General features: G+C 32.3%; 3 protein-coding genes across 5 annotated transcripts in view; 1 reads left to right on the top strand and 2 right to left on the bottom strand.

Annotated features, from left to right (window-relative positions):
• Window positions 1-25,401, bottom strand: part of LOC130901381 (glycerol kinase-like) — an 83,408-nt gene that overhangs the window by 57,209 nt on the left and 798 nt on the right. Inside the window, exons 1-2 of one of the 3 annotated variants that reach the window (XM_057812756.1) lie at window positions 25,037-25,223; window positions 21,770-22,068 (exon numbers count right to left, since the gene is read on the bottom strand). The exons of 1 other annotated variant lie outside the window; for it this stretch is intronic. In XM_057812756.1, coding sequence (XP_057668739.1) covers window positions 21,770-21,772 — 3 coding nt within the window. In that variant the 5' untranslated portion in view covers window positions 21,773-22,068; window positions 25,037-25,223. Of the gene's footprint in view, window positions 1-21,769; window positions 22,092-25,036; window positions 25,224-25,401 lie in introns of those variants that run through there. One more of the 3 variants, XM_057812757.1, reaches the window with a different exon arrangement.
• LOC130901385 (GTP-binding protein Di-Ras2) lies at window positions 1,518-25,043 on the top strand. The gene is made up of 4 exons (XM_057812766.1): window positions 1,518-1,627; window positions 21,146-21,293; window positions 22,533-22,999; window positions 23,096-25,043. Exons 3-4 carry the CDS (start codon window positions 22,536-22,538, stop codon window positions 23,412-23,414), a joined length of 783 nt encoding a protein of 260 aa, XP_057668749.1. The 5' UTR covers window positions 1,518-1,627; window positions 21,146-21,293; window positions 22,533-22,535; the 3' UTR covers window positions 23,415-25,043.
• Window positions 18,240-18,901, bottom strand: LOC130901386 (peroxiredoxin-4-like). Its single transcript, XM_057812767.1, has one exon. It carries the CDS (start codon window positions 18,893-18,895, stop codon window positions 18,296-18,298), a length of 600 nt encoding a protein of 199 aa, XP_057668750.1. The 5' UTR covers window positions 18,896-18,901; the 3' UTR covers window positions 18,240-18,295.

The following is a 25,401-nucleotide window of genomic DNA, read 5'->3' as shown; positions in this document are numbered from 1 at the left end:
TACTGTCGAAAATCAAGACATTCTCGTCAGTGCCCTGCAAAAAATTCTTTTTGTTCATATTGTGAGAAGAAGGAACATTGAGCCAGTGTCTCTTAAAAAAATAGAAATACAGAAAAAGCCTCAGCAGCTTTACCTGACGCAAGTTTCTGCTTCTTTTCCCGCTTGCCTATCAAAAGCTGCAACTAGCGTATATGTTAACATATATTTGCCATTAAGCCTTTATTCCCGAGGTTGTTTATTACAATAATTTATGAAATTATTGTATTTCTACTGATCCCTCTTAATTGTGCGAAATTTCAAAATAATTTGACGTTTGGAAGTGTCCGAAATCGAATTTAAAGTTTTTGTGACATAAGAACCTGGTGATCCCGACAAGAATAATGATAATAATTTACGAAATTATTGTATTTACACTAATCCTCTTTAATTGTACAAAATAATTCGACATTTGGAAGTGCCCGAAATATTTTTAGACGACGCCATCTGAAAGTTGTTCGTTCTGTATTCATTTGCATACCAAAAATTGCGTTTTGAGAGTTCCATGTAGTGAAAGTGACATTTCCGTACTGCAAAACACTTTCGGGACGTTCTGGAGTACACAACTTCCTTAAATGTGACACTTGCCACTTCAATGTGACAGTTGACAGTTTCACTTCGATGATTTTGCATAACCTTAAATTTTTAATTTTCTGAAATTATTTGTTTTATCTGAAGTTTTGCCATTAATGAATAAATAACAATGAATGATGATGAAAAAGGAAACATCAGCGATTAAGAATTACTCGAATCCATCAATATCTAGTAGCTATATACCTATTCCATATGCAATAATTAATAAATTAATATTGACATTGCAAATATCATTACATACATTATATTGTTCAATAAATAAAATGTGTATAATTCTCTATTATTTATTTTCTCTCCGCAGTGTAATTGAAAAAGTTTTGGATCTTAGGCGTCGTCTAAAAAATGTTGTGTACACCGCGGCTGAAATAAACTTTCAGTCCTTGGCCTACAAATAACTAGAGAGGTTCTGTGATATAAGAACTTAGTTATGATTATTTATGAAATTATTGTATTTATACTAATCCTCCTTAATTGTACAAAATTTCAAAAAAAATTGGCATTTGGAAGTGCCCGAAATCGAATTTAGAGATTCTGTCACATAAGAACCTGGTGATCCTGGCGAGAATAATAATAATAATTTACGAAATTATTATATTTACACTGATCGTTCGTTATATTTCATTTGAGAGAATTTTATTCATGTTAAAAAAAGAACAAGTTAATGAAAAAATTCTTCAATATAAATTCAAAACATCTGTTTGGTGTTAAAAGATCATTTACTAAAGTGGCACACAAATTCGAATTGGCTCGATTCCGATCACGCCGAAATTCTAAATAATACAAACGATCCCAAACGGCATTAAATTTTTTAGTGTCGAAATACGAGACCGCTCGTGAAAACTCGCCTCAATTTCGCAGTATCAGAAGCGATTTTTCATCAGTTGTGCTTTTAGCGTGCTTCCAGACACACGCTGACGATTTCCTTGGCTTTTCCGCTCTGTCTAATATTCTTTTTTCTTTGTGCACCTTTTCCAAAAGTATCCTCCACTATATCCCGGTGAGTATTTGAGGAATTTGTTCATTATGCGAAACGTCAATAACTCTTATCCTTATGAGTGCTTGCTATATTTCAAATTTTGTAAAATATTCCTTTGTTTATTTATAAGTATTTTAAATATTCATTCGAAAATTCAACAATAAAATTGAAAAAATATATAAACATAACATTAAACTAATAAAATATTCGGGAAGAATGGGCAGTATTTAAATAATTTACTGCGTGGAACATGCAAATAGAATAAATTTGTTAAAAATTAAATGAGGGCGTGTAGGTAAAAACGTTGTTTTATATTTTTGAATACACATTTTGTTCAAAAAAAAATATACGGGTGATAGTAGCCAGTACTTGTATAAATGTATATCACATTTACACTTGTCCACCCCGTAATCCAATTTTTACTTTATACGAGGGTATGTTTACATTCTGTCTATAAATGCGACAAGTTGAAACTTGCCGGCTGAGTTGTTTATTGTTCTTAAACTGCGAATTACTTCTTAGGTGTTTATAATTGTAGTTTAGTCCTGTGAGACGTCGGAAAGTACTATGATTCATACTTTTTGGACTAAGACTCACGAGCCAAGAGATTGAGGCTCAGATCAATGAATCTAGGGATCTGCTTTTAAATACTTCTACAGTTAGAAGGAAAAAGAGAGAAGTTGGACTTTTTGGAATGGTGGCAGTGAAGAAACTTCTTTTAGATGCCATAAGGCTAAATAAAATAACGCAAGAAGAGTGGGAGACAGTTTTATGAAATAATGAATCAAAGTTCAAAGTTTTTGGGTCTAAGAAAAAAATATTTGTGCGTAGGTTAAAAGAAAAAGGGATGTTGGATCGTAAAATACGGTGGAAAACTGATAAAAATGGAATTTTGACGAAAAAAATGTTGCAGAAAATTTATCTTCCTCCATGTTAACGATCCCAAGCATTGTTGTGCAAAAAGTGTATGAAAAGATTGGAAAGGAAGAATGATTTGGACGTCAAAAGCGCCTGACCTCAACTTAATTGATTTGTGGAACAAATTGGACAAGAATGTCAGAAAGTAGTGTCCTACTTCCATTTGACATCTTTGAAATATCCTAAAAATTAATGGAACTAAATAGACGACGATTATTTGTTGAATAGGTAACAAATACGATTGTTGTGGGATTGTGGCAATAAAACATCCAACTAATTTTTTGTAGAGGATGGTCGTACACTAATCTTTGGCCTATAAGTGATTCTTCTTTTAAATTTTCAACCAAAATCTCCTTATTTACATAAAATCCCCTCTCTGCTGTCGCATTGCTGTGAGAAATGATTAGAAGAAGTTGTAGCAACTTTTTTGAACTACTGTTTTCGATAATTTCCATCCAAAAATCATCTACTCCATTACATCTGGAATAGAGTAGATGATTTATTATGATCTGATTCGTAACAATATTTCTGAATGCCCTGTCTACTTCTTCCATTGTAATGGTGAATGGTTGACTATGATTTTTTTCTTTTAAGGACAGAATTTGTGGAAAACCGCCGGTTTATATGTTTTAAATATTTCAAACATGTAAACAGAACAACCCTGACCTAAAAGCTTCGGGGAAATCCCGAAACCGGTGTCAATATCAGAACGTGTTAGTTAGGCAACCATAGATACGTGAGCCCGTAAGAGTGCAATTACGAGGGAGGTTCAACATGTTGTAACAAATTATTGAAAATTCCCGATTTATTAGAAAACATTCCTATATTTTATTTATTTTATGATTTATTAAAAAAAATTCAATTCATATGAACAGAAGAGTGAAGCATTAGATTTTAATATGACAGCTAACATATTAAATATGATTGATGTGGAATTGTGTCAATTAAACATCCAAAGTACGAGGATTTAGTTTTTCTAATAAAAATTCTATTCAAATTGATTTTGTATTCATAGTGATTAAATATCGGGGGCACTATAGTGTCCCTGCCAATTCGAGCAAACAAAAGCGGCAATGTACCATCCTTTTCTTGAAGCAGTTCAGGCAATTTTTGACTGACTGACCGATAATAATCAAAACTCTAAGGCACTTCTAGTAGACATAGAAGCATCAAAGTTTGGGATACAATCAGTGTTTAGTGTATGAATCACGGAAAAATACAATATCAGTCCAGTTTTCTAATTATATGGATAACTTTGAAATCCCATATGATAAAATTATTATTAGCATAGAACTCGTATGTAGACTAGAAGGCACTTTCCAGTAAACATGCCCTCAAATTATTGCGAAATGCGGGAAAAGATGATATCGATTTGATTACGATTGGCAAGTGATTGTGCACTTTTTTTGCATTGTAAAATATTGAGCCCTTAACTAATTCTGAACGTGGAGTAGATATATAAAGGTCGTGCTCCGGGTATCTAAGTGCAACGATCTCTCTGAAATTAGATAAGCGTGCTTACGAATTAGGCAAACGGATTTAAAGATGAATAAGGAAGGAAGAGTCGGAATTTTTAATCTCTTAAAAAAGTCCCTGCTGTTTAGTCCGAGTAAATACCTAACAGCTCGCTTTTTTAGTTTAAAGATTCGTGAGTCTCACCACACGTACCCCAGAAGGGAAGGGCATATCGAAGATGCGACTCAATATAGGCATAATAAACTGTTAAGGAGAAGGATAAGTTCAGTTGTAGTTGTAGTACTGAGCCTTGGGGCACTCCACATTCTATTGGCTTGCAATAGACATCGTTGATTCAACCCTTACAAACTGAATGAGTTTGATACTTTCGTTCATGATTTCGATTCCATATTAGTTTGAAGTCTGAAAGGCTTACTCATCTATTTACCAATATTATTTGCCAAAAATTTGAACGTTACTTTTAAAATATATTAATACGTTTTAAGTACTTCAAATTCCCGTTGCGCTGATGGAGTATGCAGTATTTACATCTGATCAAGCTTACGTGGCATTTTCGAAAGATGCAAGTTTGGCCAAGTTACATCTAATTAATGTCGACTTCGGAAGTATTAAAGTGCAGGAATCCTCAATTTGTAAATACAATAGACTAAGAAGCATTTAACGTCCAGACTTATCAAATATTGTAACATCAAAGCCTCCGAGAAAAACAGGGAGTGGTCTTTGAGACAAACTGTAGCGAAATCTCCTCGAAATATCAAATTTCGAAATTATTTCAGAGGTGGATAGTAGGAATCGTTTAGTTTGATATATTATCGGCGGTTACACTAGAATTCTACATGACCAGTTGGAAGTGAGGATGGCGCCAGTTAGAGTTCGCTGAGGGATGTTTAACTACATGAACCAAATAGCGACGCTCTTTGACGTTGTCTTCAGTTCTGGTCTTAAGTTCAACAAGGTTTGTTAAACCACTCTGAAGAGACGTAATAACGTCGAAACTAGTCAGTGGTCAGAAACTCCTCCTTGCAATTGCATTAAAGATGTTAATATCGATAAAAAGGTCGATTGACATCATGCTCTTCAGAGGAGATATAATTCAATATTTGTCGAGGCATTAGCCAGGAAAGTAGTTGTTTTCTCCTTTGAATACATAGGTCTATTTACTCAATCAGTACTTTTTAAAGAAATTTTGACATAACTGGTAATATGCTTATTGGTCTGTAAATGTAGTGACTTCAAGAAGTTTTCCTGGCTTAGGGATCAGTATAATTTGGACTACCTTCTAATACATCGGAAAAAAACTGTTTTTAATACTGCATTGTATAATTCCGTTATTTGATAGTTCCTTCAGGATTTTGACATTAAGTAAGTCATATCCGCGAGATTTTTTTGGATTCAACTGTTGTATTTATTTTTTGATCTGGTTTACGGTGAATTTTTCGAGGGGAGGCTCTAGTTGATGTGTAGATTGCAGAAATTCCTTGACTTTGGTCTTAATATTGAAGTTGTTCTCTATGGGGTTGAGACTGAAGACTGACCAGATTGGAAGTGAGGATGACGCCGGTCTGCGTTCGCCGGGGAATAGCGACGCTCTTTGACGTTGTCTTCAGTTCGGGTCTTAAGCTCGAACAAGTGTTGTTAAACCACTCTCATGAGACGTAACAACGTCGAAACTAGTCAATGGTTACAAACCCTTCCTTGCAACTGCGAGTCATTGGGTCCATGAACATCACGTTCTTCAGAGGGGTTGTAATTCAATATTCGTCGAGGCATTAGCCAGGAAAGTAGTTGTTTTCTCTTCGTGCATTTAAAAACGTGGTCGCCAACCTTCAATGAGAGGACGGCATGATCTATAGCTTTTGAAATTTTGAAACTGTTAGACCCCTAAGAAAAAATTCTGTGGGGACTATTTCGTGTGACCTTGCATTTGAAGATATTTAATATAGGTAAACATTTCTCTGAACAAATAACCTCAATAAATCGATAATCCGTCCACACTTGACTAATGTCCAGATAGCATACAATTAAATTAATCGTCCCAAATACAGGGTGGCGCAATAGAACGTATATTTATTACGTATAGGGTAAAAAAATAAATACATAAGATATTGTTGAAATAAAAGATATGATGATTAGGTAATTAAATGAAGTTTATTTTTTAAAAATAACATCATCTAAATCACCCTCTCGAAGACGGTACTCCTCTAAACGCGTACGTAGATTTGTGAAAACTCTTGTCAATAAATCTGGGGTGATTGCTGCTATTTCCTGGCGAGATATTTTTCTTTAGTTGACTGATGTCTTTCGGATTGTTCACGTAGACTTTATGTTTGAGGTGTTCCCACAAGTAAAATAAAGTCAGGGTTACATGGGGGCCAAGGGATATCACCTCTTTTGGAAATTAATCTTGCAAGGAAACATCTGTCTCACAGCCGCTAGATAGTATTTAATGTGTGACAGGTCGCTCTGTCTTGTTGGAACCAAGTTCTCGTATTCGCTATTCTTGAACTCACAATTTCTGGAGTCAAATATCCCTCTAAGGCCCCTTTCACACCAAACGAATCCGAATCAATCTGGATCACTCCGAATCAAGTTGAATCTGATTCGTCATCTCCACTCTTTCTCACCAGCTGAATCAACCTGAATAATTTTTTCCCTGGAATGTTTAATTCTTCGCCATTTTTCCACCACACAGAAGATATGAGATTTCTGTTGCTGTGATTTTTATCGCTGGCGTCATAAATCGCACTATTTTCTTTAACTTTTAAAATTAATAACTCCACGTCTATCTCGTATGGTTGTTGATTCAAGACTGACCGGACGAAGAATCTGACAGGTTCAATCAAGTGCGACCTCGAATCAAACCTGATTGAACCAGATTCGTCCGGTCTGATGGCGGGAAAAGAGTCCCTTCACATTTAATCGGAGCGCTCGAAGCCGAATCTTGGTCAATCAGATTCAACTTGATTCGGAGTGATTCTGATTCGTTTGGTGTGAAAGGGCCCTAACATCGCAACATAGCAGCCGATGTTAACGGTGATGTTCCGTCCTCGTGAATCTTCAAAGAAGAAAGGGCCAATAATTCCTTTGTTTGATATTGCTGCCCATACCCTTAGTTTCGGACTATGCAGCGGGTTTTGATGTTTCATTTTTGGATTTTTTTCGGTCCAATAACAACAATTTTGTCGGTTTACGAACCCATTTGAATGAAAATAAGTCTCATCTGAAAAAATGACGGAAAATCGACTAAGCATTTCTTCAGCAAATGTCAACTTAGCACCAAAGTCGGTATCTTTTAATTCCTGTGTTAACTGGAGCTTATAAGGATGCAGTTTGATATCAAACTTCAAAATTCGCTGCAAACTTCGTCGCGACAAGTTTAAAGCCGTCGCTTCCGAATAGACACATGAGGATTTTCTCGTATTGACTCCTTCACCCTTCAATACTGTCTGTGGTCCTAGACGTTCTTGAACGACCTTTTGCTGGAGATTTAAACGTGGAGCTGGTCTCTTCAAAACCCTTGACCCATATTTTAATTAAATTTGCACTCGGAGCTTCATTAATCCATAATCTGAACGATACGAAGTGACTCATGGCTACTAAAACTTCTCGAGTGCAACTATCCAACGACGCTAGGCTCGCCCCGCCCACGCACCGTTTACCTCGCGCGAAAAAAGATGATGCAAGATGACTTTGGGAAAAACCAAACACCTTCTACCTGATCTTTGGTCCATACTTACACGAACCCAGGCGAGGCGTTTGAAATCGTCAAGAAATGCATTATATCTCGAGACCGCGAAGGGATCAGATCTCGAACGTCGAGATCTCAGCGAATCTGCGCCGTTGCCAGAGATTTAGCTTTAGCGACGTAGTTCAATCTTTCGTTGTGTATATTTTTGTGTATATAATTTTGTTGATGCATTATAATAATTTAAAGTTATTGAGTTACCTCTCCACTAGGACTAGCGTCCTTAATTCATTAAAAAAATGTTATGTTATTTATCAAAGAAAAAAAACTTACTTTATATATATTTTTATTATAATTGATTATATTCTAACACGATATACAGTAATTCGCCACCCTTTATCATGAACCTTAACGTATCGAGAAATAATTAGGGTTCCTTTGTTAAACTTCGAACATTATCAAAATTGATTTTGTGCAAATTATTTATCCGTGTGAGAGATAGAGATATCGAAAATAACAGAGAGAGATATATAAGCAAGGTTGTAATTTCCACGCAATTGTTTACTTGGCCTTTATGTAAATATACCAGATGTTTACTTTATACAGATCCCGATATTATATAATGTATCAAACTGTTTATCTTTAGTGTATATATATGTTAAGACAAAAATATATACAGGAAGCTCGGGATACAAATATAACGAGGTTGAAATTTGTTATTTGAACAGAGACATTCTGTATAGTAAATAAATTATAATATGACAAGCCTCTCTTAACGAAATTAATAGTTTCATAAAAATTATGCTTCAGCGTTTAATACGAAAGTTTGTACAAATAATAAGCACCTCACAAAAATTATGGCATCACTGGTTTTTTTTTTGGGATATTTTTGATACTTAATTTTAGTTTTTTGGGACAATCTGTATATGTAACAACTTCATAGATACTTCTGGTTTCTTATCATGGGCAAAAAAATATCACAATTTCTTACAAATTTTTTTGGAAGCAAAAATGCTCGAGCAAATAATTTCTATCTTGGAGAATGCATTGAATCGAGAAGTTCCTAACAAATTGTGTTATTGTATAGTGAAAATTTAAATTTATTTTGTTAATAATGGATGTGCCTCAACGTTTAACAAGACATGTGACGAATGAAGAAGCCGCTAGAATCATCGCGCTCATACAAGATGGTCGCAGTCAAAGATACGTCGCCGGGAATTACGCATACCACCGCTCGAAGGCTGCAAACAGATCTGTTGGCTGCTCGTAATGTCCTAATAAGTCTACAAACAGTTCGAAATAGGCAGAGAGAAGCAGGTATACGAGCCAGAGGTCCACCTCTTACTAGAGAACAACGAGTGGCAAGATTGGTCCAATATTTTATTCACGGATCAATCAAGATTTTGTCTGCATTCATCAGTTAGGCCTGTACCAGTATATAGACGACGTGGTGAGCGATTTCACCACAGCTTCTGAGCTTTCTAATATAATCCAGCCTAGAGCAGTTTTTGCAAAACCCACTCGACAGGCAGACGTGGCTCATAAACCTTGAAGTTGCCTGCAGATGCTCAGAACTTTTTTAGAGAAGTGCAAGCTACCAAGTCACGTCTTTGCCGAGCACTACAGCCTACAGAAGTGCAAGATCAATATCCACATGCAAAAAAAACCAAATTCTTCAGCCATTCATTCCCAAAATGAATTTTTCTACAGCGCTGACGTCTCGTCGGTATCATTCGTTCTGGGGCTTCGCGTATGTAGCGTTTCCGGAAAACGAAAATACCATCTAAACACTTGAGCCATCTCCGATTTTTTCGAGCAGTTTTTGATAAATTTTCGTGGATTCTACATTATCTTCTCGCTCATGGTACATATAAGTACACTACAAAGTGAGGTGGGTTTATATTTGATGCACCCTCGTAGATTTACGGTCGGAACTCTTTAAGAATTTTCAGAATCCTTCAAGTAAAAAGAGATTTAGTATATTGGGTTCCTTGACACCCATACTAGAGCTACTCTAAGAAGGGGCTTTGTCAATCGCTAATATTAAACAGTGTTTTACTTTTTCGAAAGTTTTTTTTTCAGATTCAGTAGATGTAAAGTTATTTTGAAAGAGTCATCAGAAATAATCGAGTTTGGTAGAAAAATGAAACTTCAATTAGGATGCGGAAACTTTCGAATCTTTGCAAAATATGAAAGTTGACGAGAAAAGTTTGAACGACTGAACGGCGATAATATTCCATAAAAGGTTTTTACTTTGGAAGATGAATTGGGACATTTCAAAAAGGCATTAAGTATTTTAGAAAATAGAGAATCAAATTTCATTCAGAGCCAAAAAAATTAGGAAATAAACGTTCTATTTGAAAAAATAAAGAAATTCGATATTTATAAAGTTAAACTTTGAACACTTTTTATAAAGACCCTGTATAAAATGAAGAATTTTTCAACATAGATTCAAATACGTCTGAACTTGCTAAAAGCAACCGAACAGAAACCATTTTCATATCTTTAAGGGTATTCTCGTAAAAAAATAATTTATAAGGGTCTGCAACAGTCAAATTTTTTACAAAAAAAATTAATAACTCAAAAAGTATGCATTTTTTGAAAGAAGTTTTTAGTCAAAAGTATACTAAAATTTTACTTAGATTTCAAAAATATATTAATATACAGAGTGTTCTATTTGAAATAACAAAGTAACAGTCGACTTACGGTAGAACCGGAAGTCGGCCATCTTTGAAAATATTCTAGTTAAAAAGATCGTATTCGAAAACCCAAACGTAGAAATTTTCATGATTTTACTATGAGTATTTTGCCATATATACAGATAAATAGTTTTAACTTATCATGGGACACTCTGTATACCTCAGTACCTATAGCTCTATCAAATGGAATGGTTTCGAAGTACATTAAACCTTCAACCAGGCACACAACAAGACTTTCAACTCGAATCGACCTCTCTTTGCGACGATTTCTAGTAATTTCTTCTAGACATTTCGCTGAATTTAAATGGTACTATCCGAAAACTTCAATACATCTTGTCTAATGGTTTTAAATAGCCATGTAAGCTGATACATTCAGCAGATCTCTAGTTATACTCTCCCAGAAGTGTCTCCCAATAGAAACTACCCTAATCTATCCATCTACTTTCTTTTCCAATGCTTTCTCCATTGATCTGTTGCTGATAGCACAAAAGGGTTTAGGTCCTATGAAGGGTCTGTCAGCCCCTACTTTAGCAAGCAGGGAACTTGCTTAGGATAGTTTGGATTCCATGAGTTCTGAAGCGATAATTCTTTTCTAGATTGATACAGACAGGAAATTTTCACATATAACGACCGTAATTAACTTTCGGTTCGCACTCTGTATAAATGCATTGGTAAGTTTACTTCGAGCGATAAATCTGGGATGTTGCTCTATTTTAGCCTGTCCCGCGGGGATATTTCGGTAAATGCCTTGTTGCGTAAAAGTAGCACCCTTGGGAAAGGTTTTCAAAACCATTTAGTGAAATTCCTGTAATGACTTTAGTCGCGAATTAAATATGAACCTCAACCAAACGATAATGTACACATTTATTGTGATTTATAATAACTGATTTTTTGGGTATAAAAAACCTGCCTATTTTATAATAAAATGGAAAGAAAGCTCGAAACTACGGAATCAAATTATTCTGGAAAGCAGTATGGATATTGAAGTTGTGAGGTTGATTAGAGGCTATACGAACTTTGACGACGAAAAGCAATTTTTTCTTTTTTGAATAAGCGGCTTTGTGATTTGGCTTTTCCGCGGAAACGGGTCGAATTTGTATATTGAATGAAAGGGTTTGAATAACTCGAAATCTGATTGAAATATTATATATATTGACGGACCAATCATAATCTTAACTGAATCATCTTTTATGGATTCTCGTGGCGATGAAAGGGCGTCAATTTGAAATTGAGTTTTGGACGGGTCTCGATAGGTGTGCAGATGTTTTTGAAACGGAATGTAATGGGTTTCCTCGAAAATGAAGGGAATTCATCGATTTCAATCAACTTGTTGGTAAATATAATCGATTTTATTTGAAAAAAAAATGGCTTAAAACGTAAGCGATTCGAGTCTAATAAGAAAAATAATCGATCAAATTAATTTTCCTATAATTACAATTGATTTTCAATGCGAAACTACGAGAATCTTTCAAATTCGTGTTCGATTTCAATCGAATGTACAAATAATCGATTCCAAATCCAACTTTAATGTTGATAATCGATTTTGAAAGGAAAACTTAACTTTCTAGCAAAAATAATCGATTTTTATTTAAAAAATGTCGAAATATGTAATCGATTTCAGTCTAATTTATAAAATAATCGATTTAATTGAATTTTTTCTATAATTACAATCGATTTTCAATGTGAAACTTTAAGAATTAATCAGATGAGTGATCGATTTTAATAGAATGTGGAGATAATAGATTCCAAATCATTTTGTCCATGAAATTAATCGATTTGTATTGAAAACTATCCCAAATTTGTGATGGATTTTTGTCTAATGAGAAAATCGATTCAGATGAATTTTTCGAAAATTACTATCAATTTTCAATGCGAAACTACGAAAGTCTTTCAAATTCGTGTTCGATTTCAATCGAATATGCAAATAATCGATTCCAAATTCAACTTTAATGTTGATAATCGATTTTGAAAGAAAAACTTAACTTTCTAGCAAAAATAATCGATTTTTATTTGAAAAATGTCGAAATATGTAATCGATTTCAGTCTAATTTATAAAATAATCGATTTAATAGAATTTTTTCCATAGCTACAATCGATTTTCAATGTAAAGCTTTAAGAATTAATCAGATGAGTGATCGATTTTAATAGAATGTGGAGATAATAGATTCCAAATCATCTTTTCCATAAAATTAATCGATTTGTATTGAAAACTATCCCAAATTTGTGATATCTTTTTGTCTAATGAGAAAATAATCGATTCAGATGAATTTTTTTTAAAATTACAATCATTCTATAATGCGAAGCAACGATAATCTTTCAAATTCGTACTCGATTTTAATCGAATGTACAAATAATCGATTCCAAATCCAATTTTTGATGTAAATAATTTAATTTTAAAGGAAAACTTCAGAAATTTTCAAGGTATATAAATTATTTCAATCGAGTGTGAAATATAATTGATTATGATTAACTTTCCAGTACAAATAATACAATTTTATTGAAAAAATTTTGTATGATCGATTCGTCTAATGTATTAAATAATCGATTTAATAGAATTTTTTCCATAATTACAATCAGTTTTCAATGCGAAACTACGAGAATCATCTAAATTCGAATCGAATGTTTAAATAATCGATTCCAAATCAAATTTTTAATGTTGATAATCGAATATTAAAGTGAAACTTCGGAAATTATCATGATATGCGAAAGATTTCAATCATATATGAAATATAATCGATTTTAATTAACTTCTTAGTCAAAATAATCGTTTTAATCAATCAATTTTTTTAAAATATGTCATTGATTTCATTCTAATGATAGAATAATGAATTTGAATCCAATTTAAAACTTCGAGAAATTTCCAAATTCGATTTTAATTAATTTCTTTCTTGAAATTTAATAACCCATTGTAATCGATTTAAGTTTAATATACAAATCACTTTTTTTTCATAATTACAATCGATTTTCAATGTAACACTTCCAGAATTATAATCGAATGAGAAGAATAATTGATTCAAAATTACGTTTTTCGCCATTTTGATCGATTTTTTTTGAAATTCTAAGAATTTTTAAATACGCGAAGTATTTTAATCGAAGTTAAAATATAATCGATTTTAATTAACTTCCTTCTTAAAATTTAATAACCCATTGTTATTGAATTTTTTTAAAAATAGTCTAATATACAAATCATTATTTTTTTCATAAATACAATCGATTTTCAATGTAAAACAACTAGAATCTCTAATTAGTGCTCGATTTTTTCGAATGTGAAGAATAATCGATTCCAAACAATCTTTTTCATAAGATTAATCGATTTTATTGAAAACTGTTCAAATGTCTATAGTCTAATGATATAAATAATCGATTCCTAATTAGTTTTTTGTTAATTTTAATCGATTTGGATTGAAAATCTGTAAATTTTCAAAATAAATCAAATTTTTTAATCAAATTTAACAAATAATCGATACCAATTGAACTTTCTCATATTTTTAATAGATGTTTTATGAAAACAAAAAAATGAGAAAATGAGTTTCCCATGTACACATCAATTTGTTACACTCTGAAAGAGACTACGGCCTGTCATATCGAACGTAATTTGTATGTACATCCAGGTAGAACCTTCAACAACTAAATTAATCCATTGTCAAATGAACTGAACAATCATTTGTCATTTGTCGAAAGAAAAAACAAAATTAATAGACAACCTATTCGATGGTAAAAGAAATCATTTCTCACACGTTCACGTCGATATCATTCACTCGAGGTTAATTAGCGAAAATAATTGCAAAACTTGCCCGTTCCTAATTATAAACGAACTCAATTACCTACAGAAGTAAGGATCTTTCGTACGTTACCGAGGAAACGCTACCGTAATAATTACTTCGAATTCGTACATATTTGTATACATCTCAGACGGAATTCCATGGAAAACGTTTTATTTGTCATTTTTATGTCTGGAAAAATATTTTAGAAAATTCCTCGTGTGGAATTTCTTCCGTGAAAATAGAAATTGTCAGTGAATGAGAAACGTTTCATTCGGTGAATATTTCTATTGACATATTCATACAGAAAAATAAAATCCATAAATCAAATTGAAAGTCGTTTATAATGGCGCCCAAAAGTTATTTGATATAAAATTAATGACGAAGTACGTAGAAAAATTATAATGTACAACCGTATCTCTAGCATTTTTTATCATAATCGATATATTTATAATGAAAAAATCGAAAATTCAAATGGAATTTCGTTTATAATAGCGCTCAAAAGTATTACATGTACTTATATGACGTATAAACCATGATATACGTAGAAAAAATATAGTAAGCAACTTGTGTCTCGAGCTTTCTTATCTTAAATCATAGATTCATGAAGAAAATTCAAGTTGAAGCTCGTTTACAATGGAGCCAAAAAGTTATTTGATGTAAAATTAATGATGTACGTAGAAAAAATATAATATGCAACTCGGAGCTCAAGCTTTTTTTTATCATAATTTATGAATCATGAAGAGAAAGTGGATAATTTAAAATGAAATTCATTTACAATGCTGCTTGAATGTTATTTGAAGTACAAACCATGTTATTCGTAGGAACAGTATAGTGCGCTACTCGTATCACGAGCTTTTTCATCATATTGATATATTTATAATGGAAAAATCGAAAATTTAATTATATTTTCGTTTATAATAGCGCTCAAAAGTATTACATGTACTTATATGACGTATAAACCATGATATACGTAGAAAAAATATAGTAAGCAACTTGTGTCTCGAGCTTTCTTATCTTAAATCATAGATTACTGAAGAAAAATGGATAATTCAAGTTGAAGCTCGTTTACAATGGCGCCAAAAAGTTATTTGATGTAAAATTAATGATGTACGTAGAAAAAATATAATATGCAACTCGGAGCTCAAGCTTTTTTTTATCATAATTTATGAATCATGAAGAGAAAGTGGATAATTTAAAATGAAATTCATTTACAATGCTGCCTGAATGTTATTTGAAGTACAAACCATGTTATTCGTAGGAACAGTATAGTGCGCTACTCGTATCCCGAGCTTTTTTATTATAATCGATATATTTATAATGAAAAAATCGAAAATTCAAATGGAATTTCGTTTATAATGGCACTCAAAAGAATTACATGTACTTATATGACGTATAAACCATGATATACGTAGAAAAAATATAATATGCAACTCGGAGCTCAAGCTTTTTTTATCATAATTTATGAATCATGAAGAGAAAGTAGATAATTTAAAATGAAATTCATTTACAATGCTGCCTGAATGTTATTTGAAGTACAAACCATGTTATTCGTAGGAACAGTATAGTGCGCTACTCGTATCCCGAGCTTTTTTATTATAATCGATATATTTATAATGAAAAAATCGAAAATTCAAATGGAATTTCGTTTATAATGGCACTCAAAAGAATTACATGTACTTATATGACGTATAAACCATGATATACGTAGAAAAAATATAATATGCAACTCGGAGCTCAAGCTTTTTTTATCATAATTTATGAATCATGGAGAGAAAGTGGATAATTTAAAATGAAATTCATTTACAATGCTGCCTGAATGTTATTTGAAGTACATACCATGTTATTCGTAGGAACAGTATAGTGCGCTACTCGTATCCCGAGCTTTTTTATTATAATCGATATATTTATAATGAAAAAATCGAAAATTCAAATGGAATTTCGTTTATAATGGCACTCAATAGTATTACAAGTACTTATATGACGTATAAACTACGATATACGTAAAAAAATATAGTATACCACTCGTATCTCAAGTTTTATTTAATAATGATCATTATTTTTATAAAGAAAAATTGATAATTCAAAATAAATTTCCTATACACTGGCGACTAAATGTAATTTAAGGTACAAACCATCACGTACGTTGAAAAAATATAGTACGCAACTCGTTTGTCGAAAATTGTTAGCACAGTTAATAGATACGTGAAGAAGACATCGAAAATTTAATTCAAGTTCTCGTCTACAATAAATCGCAATGAACATAGAAAAAATATAGTGTGCAACTAGTATTCCGATCTTTCTCATTACATTTAACATCTTTTATAAACACAAATTTTCGAATAAATATTTGTAAAGGCTCTTAATGATATAATCTACTTTCAACCGCTTCGAAAATTGTGTCCTACAATATTTCTCGAAATATTGTATTGTTGCGTCGGGAAAGTATTTGCCGCATTTATAATTGACTTCAAAGAAAATTTCAACGTGTTCAGAATGAAAATTTACACCGGAGGCAAAAATATTTAAATTTTACAATTAATTTTCACAAACATAAGCGAAGTAAGAACTGAAAAATGTAACTAAAACAGAAAGGACGTTTTAGGGATTAAATTGAAATTTTAATGCTAGAGAATTTACGAGAAAAACAATATGTCGTGTTTAAATTAAAGACACAACAATGTGATTGGTATTTAAATAAAATAAAGTGAATATTGCTATCTGTATATGACAAATTACTTATAAGTCGATTGTACCTTTGTTATTTTGAACAGAACACCCTGTATATTAATACATTTTTGAAATCCACGTAAAATTTTAGTTTACTTTTATCTAAAACTTTTTTCGAAAAATGCATGATTTTTAAGTTATTGTTTTTTTTGTAAAAAAATTTATCATCGTAGACCATTATAAATTATTTTTTTACGAGGAGACCCTTAAAGATAAGAAAATGCTTTCTGTTCGGTTGCTTTTAGCAAGTTCAGACGTATTTGAATTTATGTTTAGAAATTTTTCATTTCATACAGGGTGTGTATAAAAAGTGTTCAAAGTTTAACTTCATAAATATCAAATTTCTTAAGTTTTTTAAACAGAAGCACCCTGTTTTTTCTATTTTAATGCATTCGGGGGTAGAAAATAAGGCAAATTTATGTATACTTTTCTGTAAATTTTTAGAGAAGCAGGTGTGGTTAGGAAGATTATGTAAATTTGCTTTTAATAATCTTCGTTATTAAATTCAGTGCACACCTGCATCTCTAAAAATTTACACAAACTGGAACTAGGGTGGTTTTTGAAGGGTTTATATTTAGACCTTCATTCACACACCATCTCTGAAGAATTACATTCGTTCCCATACGATAACATCATGTTTACTCCGCTCAATTATCATCGGCGTATCCGCAGACTCCATATCCTGCGTTGGTTAGATTTATGAGTCGACTACTAATAACCTTTTGGGCTTCCGTTTCCCGGTTTTACAGTTATGGCTTTATCTCCTGTATTGATATTGATAATGGGACTATCTAAGGTTGCCATAGTCCAAGACACCGTGCTTGGTTTGACTCCTCGTCTTACCAGTGCCTGGTGAATGAAATATCTTTGCTTGGACTGAGGAAACAGATATCAAATAACTAAATTTAACCAAATGTGCAAAAAAATTATAGTTGCCGTTTCCATTTCTATATTTAGCTAAATGTGGATTTAGTTCTTTAAATGATTTACTGGTAGAAAAGATCGCCTGGATATAACAGAAAAGGGAAACTTAAGACTAAAGATAACAAAAGTGGAACCTCCCATATAGGATTCGGCCCTAGCATTGAAGCCGTTATTGGCCCAAAATTGGTGAGAATCTGGGATGATAAGAATGTCCCTTGCTTGGTTTACAAGCCTGCACCAGGCCTTTCCCAGCGTTGGCCCAAGCTAAGCCCCGTTGTTTAAGTCTGGGGGCTCCTACATGGGCTAACACCAAAAATATTAAGCAATCACACCTCACCGTTCATACTTTCGTAAGTCGTGAAGGATGTAGATTCCAAAGCAAGGAATCATCAAGTACATAGATTTTATGTTTAACGTATAATAAAACTAAAATGTAACACACTGTAGGAGCAACTTTTATTTTAATTGTAAATTTATTATTTTATGTATATTAAGTTTAAACCGTATCCAAAAATTTCTTTTTCGGTTTGTTGGAAACGGTTGCGTCGCCTGGTTTCCAATTAGCAGGACACACGTCGTGATTATCATCGGTGAATTGGAAAGCCTGTACGAGTCGTATAATCTCCTCGACGTTCCTTCCAACAGATACATCGTTTATAGTAATCTGACGAACGATTCCTCTTTTATCGATTATGAATAATCCCCTTAAGGTATGTCCTAAAGTATCCAAATAAACGCCGTAATCTTGACTAATTTTATGGGTGATATCGGAGAGGAGAGGGAAATCTATTTTTCCTAAACCGCCGTCTACTACAGGGGTATTCATCCACGCCAAATGAGTGTAATGGGAATCCACAGAACAACCCACAATTTCCGTGTTGATATTTTTGAAATCTTCTAATTTTTTATTGAACGCTATTATTTCAGTCGGGCAAACGAAAGTGAAATCTAGGGGGTAGAAAAATAATATCAAATACTTTCCTCGGAAATCGCTTAGTTTCAACGTAATGAATTCGTCGTGTAATGTGGCTTGACCTTCCCAATATGGAGCCGGTTTTGTGATGAAAACTTTCGAATAATAATAATCGTCTGTCATAGTTTTTGGACATAAACATTTTGACATGTCCCGATTAACTTTACGTCAAAATAACGTCAATATCATAACCCACAAAATACCAATAAAGAGAAGCTAATCATACTGAGGAAGAGCTGAAAGGATCTGAAAACCTCGTAACTTCAACACGATTAACAAGAAGTCATTACAAATAGACTGACGTCAACTGGATTCTGTACAAATCCAATTTGGAAAGAAACGAAACCCCGTAAACCAAATTTTGAAAGTAGTCGTTAGCGAAGCCTTCGCCGCTAGTTTGAGTTGGAAATACCTGACGAAGCTGCTTCGCAACTACTTGGAAGATTCAGAAGCTTTAAATAATCAGCTCCAAACTGGGATGTACTACGAGGATCAGTTCTCTTGACAAACATTACCAAGACTGTCAACACCCAGGGGGTCAGTAGACAATATTACCATAACTACCAAAATTTTAGAAAGCTGCAGACCAAATCCACGTATTTCGGAAAACTGATAAGAGCCGAATCAACGCGCAGATGATCCAAGCTTTATTCTACACATAGAAGATACCAGAAGACAATGCGAACTTCGTAGAAGTAAAACTCACCTAGACCTCCAAGGTCAAATATCCAGGAGTCATTCTGGACGAGGGTATGAGATTCAAGGATCAAGTCGATTATACGAGGATGTTTCCAGAAGTACCTGGCCTGACCTAAAGATGACGATGCTACTTGAAAAATATCACTGTATTAGAATGTATACAATCTACTGCAACCAAGAATTCAGGCAAAAATGGCCGCATTTGACTAAGAAGAAAGTGTCGTTTCTTTAATACAATGCACCAGCTCACAGATTCGTTATTGCAATGGCCAAAATTAATAAATTAAAGTATGAATTGCCCCCTTATGCACCCTATTCATCAGATTTAACCCTCTCGGATTATTTTCTGTTCCCAGATTTGAAAAAATGGCTCGATGGTCAAAGATTTTCCTACAATGAATAGGTGATGTCGGCAGTTAATGGCTATTTCGAGGAGCTTAACGATTCTGATTATAAAAAGTTATCTAACTTATTGTACATCGCTGGGAAAATTGTATGGAGCTGAAAGGAGAATACGTTGAAAAATAATTATATGTTTTTCCATCGTTTTCTGTTGGGCCCGGTAGTTATGGAATCATCCTCGTATAGTGGATAAGACGATTAGCAAGCTAGAGCTGCAGACCAAGCTCCATCTCATCATGAACAACCAAATTATCGTCCTCAGAGACTGAAGGTAAACTATTTAAACCTCACTATCTGAAGATGATAACTTGGTTATCGAAACGTGCGTCAAACAGTGTAAATGTGAGTGTTGTTGTAGTGGTAGTATAAACAGTGTGTTCAGTATTATTATTTGTGTACTAGTTTCCAGTCTAGCTCACCAAATATATCTACCAACCATCTTACTTTTGTTTTTTTTATTACATTCACCACATTCTTTACTAACAGTACTTATTTCATTCATTTATTTGCTCTCATAATAAAAAAATATCAATTTATTAAAAATATAAACACGTGTTATAATTTAGCAATAGAAGAAATATCACTTGTTAAGCAGGTGAACGATCAAAGGTTAAAGAAATTGGAGATGTATAGACGCGAATCAACACGAGAACATTATATGATTATTATTTACACCTGAGTTAATATGTAGAGGATTTTCCGGTATAGTGAATTTGTTCACTGCCTGGAATATTCGCTCCAAATAGAATATGAGGAAGGTTCGACTTCGAAAAGCTTCACTAAACGCGCTAAAACACAATTACTATATTTATCTCTCTTTCTCTCGTGTCGTTTCCAACAAAAAGCATATTTTGTGTCGAGTCGGGTTGAAAAACAATTTCTAGTTGAATATAAACGTAACCACGTTGTTTGGGAGAACAATTAACATCGTTTGATGCAACGATAGTTTCAGTTTTGTTTTTTATGAAATTCATTAAAAAAATTTCGACCTATTACTATAAAATGAAAGTAAAAAAAATTGATTTTGTATATTTGAGTGATTGAAATCAACCTGAAACCGACCCTGCAGGCTGTTTGTATGGTATTTACAGAGAAAAACGATTACGTATCATTTTACGGATAATGTTTGGGACAGCATGACGCAACTTCAATCCAAATCCCCAGTATGTAATAGATGTACGTAAAAAACATACATAGCAACACACTTTCCATTTTATTTATGATACTTTTATTTTGTTCCAATACCTATTAACATTTAATCAATTGTTTCAGATTTTTCAAGATTCTAATAGTGAAACCACGAAACATCTAACCGCAAATTAAACTTTGCTTGATTAGTTCTTCGAAGCAAAAATGATTTAAATCGCTTGCAGAAAATTAGAGAGAAGTTTGTAACTACATACCAATGAGAGAGAGAGACGTAAGTTTAAATAATAAAATTTAATTTCATCTTTGAATAACCCTGTATTAGCAACGTTTCAAATTTGAATAAAAGGATGTATTGTTGTTAATTCAAATGGCATTATCACAGACAACTAATTTGATGTATACACGAGAACAATGGATGGGGGAAAGTAAATAATTATTTCGAAAACAAAATGTCGATTCCAGAACATCACACTCGTTATTTTATTTGGATAAAAAATACCTTGACGTATCCAATTTAAACTATTTTAATTAAAAATATCACAACGATGCTTTTATCTATATATTTTACGTAAAATGCTTGCAGTTAATTACTTTGAAATGTCTACAACACACATTACCAGTTTAAAATATTTCAAAGTTATTAAGTAACCTCAAAAATAAAAACAAATTGTATAACTTAATTTTACAAAAATATTTTCTATAACTCCAATTAAATCAAAATTTATGTATAATGAAAAAATAACTTACCATTATATCGCCATGTTGTATGACGCTACCAGCTACTGTCCATTTGTTATAATTTAATTCACTTGCACTAATCAACGTACTTTTGTTGTTATTATAAATATTAACAATTGAATTTACAAGTAAATGTTGTTATAGTTATTCACTTTTCACTATAAAAACGTTTACTTTTACAAAAACCGCGCGCGTTGTCACATCTTTACAAACACTAAACATGGCTCCATCTTCTAAGTATCGTTCCTACTAACGTTACCTCACTTCCTTTTCTTCTAGATTGGTACCCATTGTTGCCAACTTTAATTCTATCGATATTTAACGATTTGATCTATTAAATCGACTTTTGTTTTATTGATTTTTAATATTAATTCATCGATTTTAATTACTATTAATATAAATATATAATTTAACAATAATTTTTATTACACATTTTGAATTTTTACTACGAAAATTAGCAATAATTTGACTTCGTTACAAAGACTGAATGTATCGCCATCTTTGAATTAAAAGTAAAACTAACGTCTCATGACCTCAAGTTTTTACGACACCTGACAGTCTGGAGATATGAAATTCGATTAGTATTTTATAAATTTGATTCAAGAATTGAATCAATTTAAGATTATTTTTTATTAAATCAAAGAAATTATAAAATTTGTATTACATTATTGTTTTAATGTTAAAGTAATTAATGAGTATATCTTATACAGTATGAATCAAAAGTATATATTTAAAAAATATTGATTTGGTAAATAATTTTTTTGGATTCCAGTGAATGAATAATAACGTTACAACAATGTCAGATTACGAAAGGATGCGTCTAGTAATTTTGGGAGGACCAGGAGTAGGTAAAAGTTCGATAATAAAGAGATTTTTAACGAATACTTATACGAGTAAATACAGAAGTACAATCGAAGATTTATATAACAGGGAATACGATTTAGGTCATATGACTCTCAAGGTAGACATATTGGATACGGCCGGTGACATGCAATTTCCCGCTATGCGTCGTTTATGTATAGCCACAGCACACGCTTTTCTTTTAGTTTACGCCGTCACTTCGAGTCCGTCCTTGGACTGTATCAAACAATGTTTCGAGGAAATTAGAGAACAACGAGGGGATTTTCAAGAAATACCGATAGTCATAGCGGGTAATAAATTGGATTTGACATCGACTCACCGAGAAATTCCCATCGAGGACGTATCCGAATGGGTTTATTGCGAACTACCGAAATTAAGGTAATTATATATCTCTTTAGAAACTTTTAATTGTTTCCAGTGTAGTATTAAGGGCTCGAAAAATCACTTAATGTGATATTTAATTTCTATTTCCAGAGTTAAAGTTCTAGAATGTTCCGCAAAAGATGATATAAACATCAAAGAGATTTTCCGTACATTTTTGACTCTCTCTCGTATATTACCCCGCGAAACCGACGAACAAGGAGGGCTGAAAAGACGTTCCAGTGCTTACGTCAACAAAGGCGGTAGAAGAAACGCCAGTCCGGCTCTGGATAAAGAAAAACCAGGACCGTCTGATAACAAAGACACGTTGCCGAAACCTCGATCAAGATCTTTGATAAGAAGAGCTTCCAGAAAAACAAAACAACAATTAAGGGACGCTCAAAGCGGTGCAGAAGAATGTAACGTGTCCTAAATATATAATTATTTATATTGTAATTAAATTTTATATGTGAAATTATGTTTTTATTTTGTATTAGGAAATTTTCGGGTTTTTTTTCATCAAACTCAAATTTATAGCACGAAATTAGCCGCTCCTACTAAAATCACTCTTATTGCATATTTGTTATTGATCTGTCTAGTCAAATATTGACTACCCCCCGTATACAATGCGACACATAACGACTCAATTCCCCGTATAAACTTTCCGTGTCTATCGCCGCCATCTTGTTATAATTTACATCCGACTTAACAGTACTTGAAAATATTTTAACCTAACGTTGATGCATCTATTTTCAATTTCCATATTAATCTTCTCCGTGGATACGTCAACATGACAAGGGCTCACCGTTTTTAATGAATATTTATAATATTATAATTATAAATGTTTAACGGACGTTGTCACTTTTACATTTATCCAATTATCTAACTGTGCTTGGCTAGTACAATGTTGTCAGTTGTAGCACAATAAAAGTAACAAAAATTATTAATATATTGTTAAAATTGTAATACCTTTGAATTTTTTAAAAAGTAGTTACTAATAGTAAAAAATCATGTGCATGAATTGTTTATGTACAAAAAAAAACGAGTTGGACCAAAATACAAAGTTTCAAATTATTTATTTCAATAAAGTCCAATGTTATATGTATACAAAATATATCAACTTATATTATAGTAAATGATAAAACATTATCCATATATATATATATATATATTGTTTTCTATTATTTTTTTAAATTTATAATTAATAAATATTTTTACTCAGATTTAGGGGTAAAAAACTGTATACAGCAACACCGCATTTTCTACTCAAGACTATAAACACCCAAGTTGTTGTTCCATGTAGCACTAACAGCGCCTCTAGTGAACATTTTTCGAAATACTAACTCTTTAAGTGTATTGAAATTATGTTTTCTAGTTCAAAGATGGCGCTCTTTAAAGACGTAAACGTTGCTGTTTTTGTTAATTGATAATATAGTGGTTTAGAACGATGTTGATTAGAAAATATCTGCTCAACTACTCTATGTATGTTTTTCATGTCTAGTTGTACTTATAGAAATTTGTTGTACAAGTTTTTGTTTGTTTTGAGAAAAGTTTAGTGTCGTAATATCATCGTCGAGCATACTTAAAAGCGTGCTTCATCTATACATGACAATTTAAATTTGAATTGATGATTTCATACACTAACAGGGATTTTCAATATAAGATAATTACATACGAGGTAGCCCAGAACAAAGCAAACTAATTTATAATATTAAATATAATAATTAAGTACTGCACTTTTTAATATAAACTGAACAATAGAGAAAAAGTGGGAAATTATTTTATTTTTTGAAATATCTATCGAATAGTTAATAGTTAATCTAATATTATCACCTAGCTCATTCCATGTGAATACAGGGTATTTTAATTAGTTATAGAGATATCTAAATGTGAAAATATATTTTTTAATCAATTATTATCAAAAACATTTTTACAGATAACGTTTACTAACAATAAAAAAAATTTTCTTCTTCGAAAATAAAGTATATCGCCTTAAGACGCCACTGTATAAAAATCAAAACAATACAACTTAACCTAGTAAGTGAAAGTACTTACTGATGAACACAATCAAATTGGATTAAAACGTTTAACTTTTCACATACTGCACATTAATATTAAAAAAAAATAGTATTTAATAAGCGAATATATATAAAGAAACGACATAGAAACATAAAATAATTATTTTATATCAATATCACCATTAACACGACGCTCAATTCTATTTTACTAAAGTAGATACTGTGAAACTTTGTAAAAGAAGATTGTAACGTTGCCGGATTTATCGATATTCTTACAATATATTACTGTTAGAATAATATTGTTTTTTTAAATACTTTGATTTACATTCTGGTGAATTTTGAAGAGAAATTTGGTTGAAAAATGTTTTTTTATTTGTAGAATATAAAACTATCATTATAGGG

Source organism: Diorhabda carinulata, chromosome X, assembly GCF_026250575.1.
Source record: "Diorhabda carinulata isolate Delta chromosome X, icDioCari1.1, whole genome shotgun sequence".
NCBI classification, from domain to species: Eukaryota; Metazoa; Arthropoda; class Insecta; order Coleoptera; family Chrysomelidae; genus Diorhabda; species Diorhabda carinulata.
Note: the sequence above shows the minus strand (reverse complement) of the source record. Positions and strands in the feature narration are given on the sequence as shown.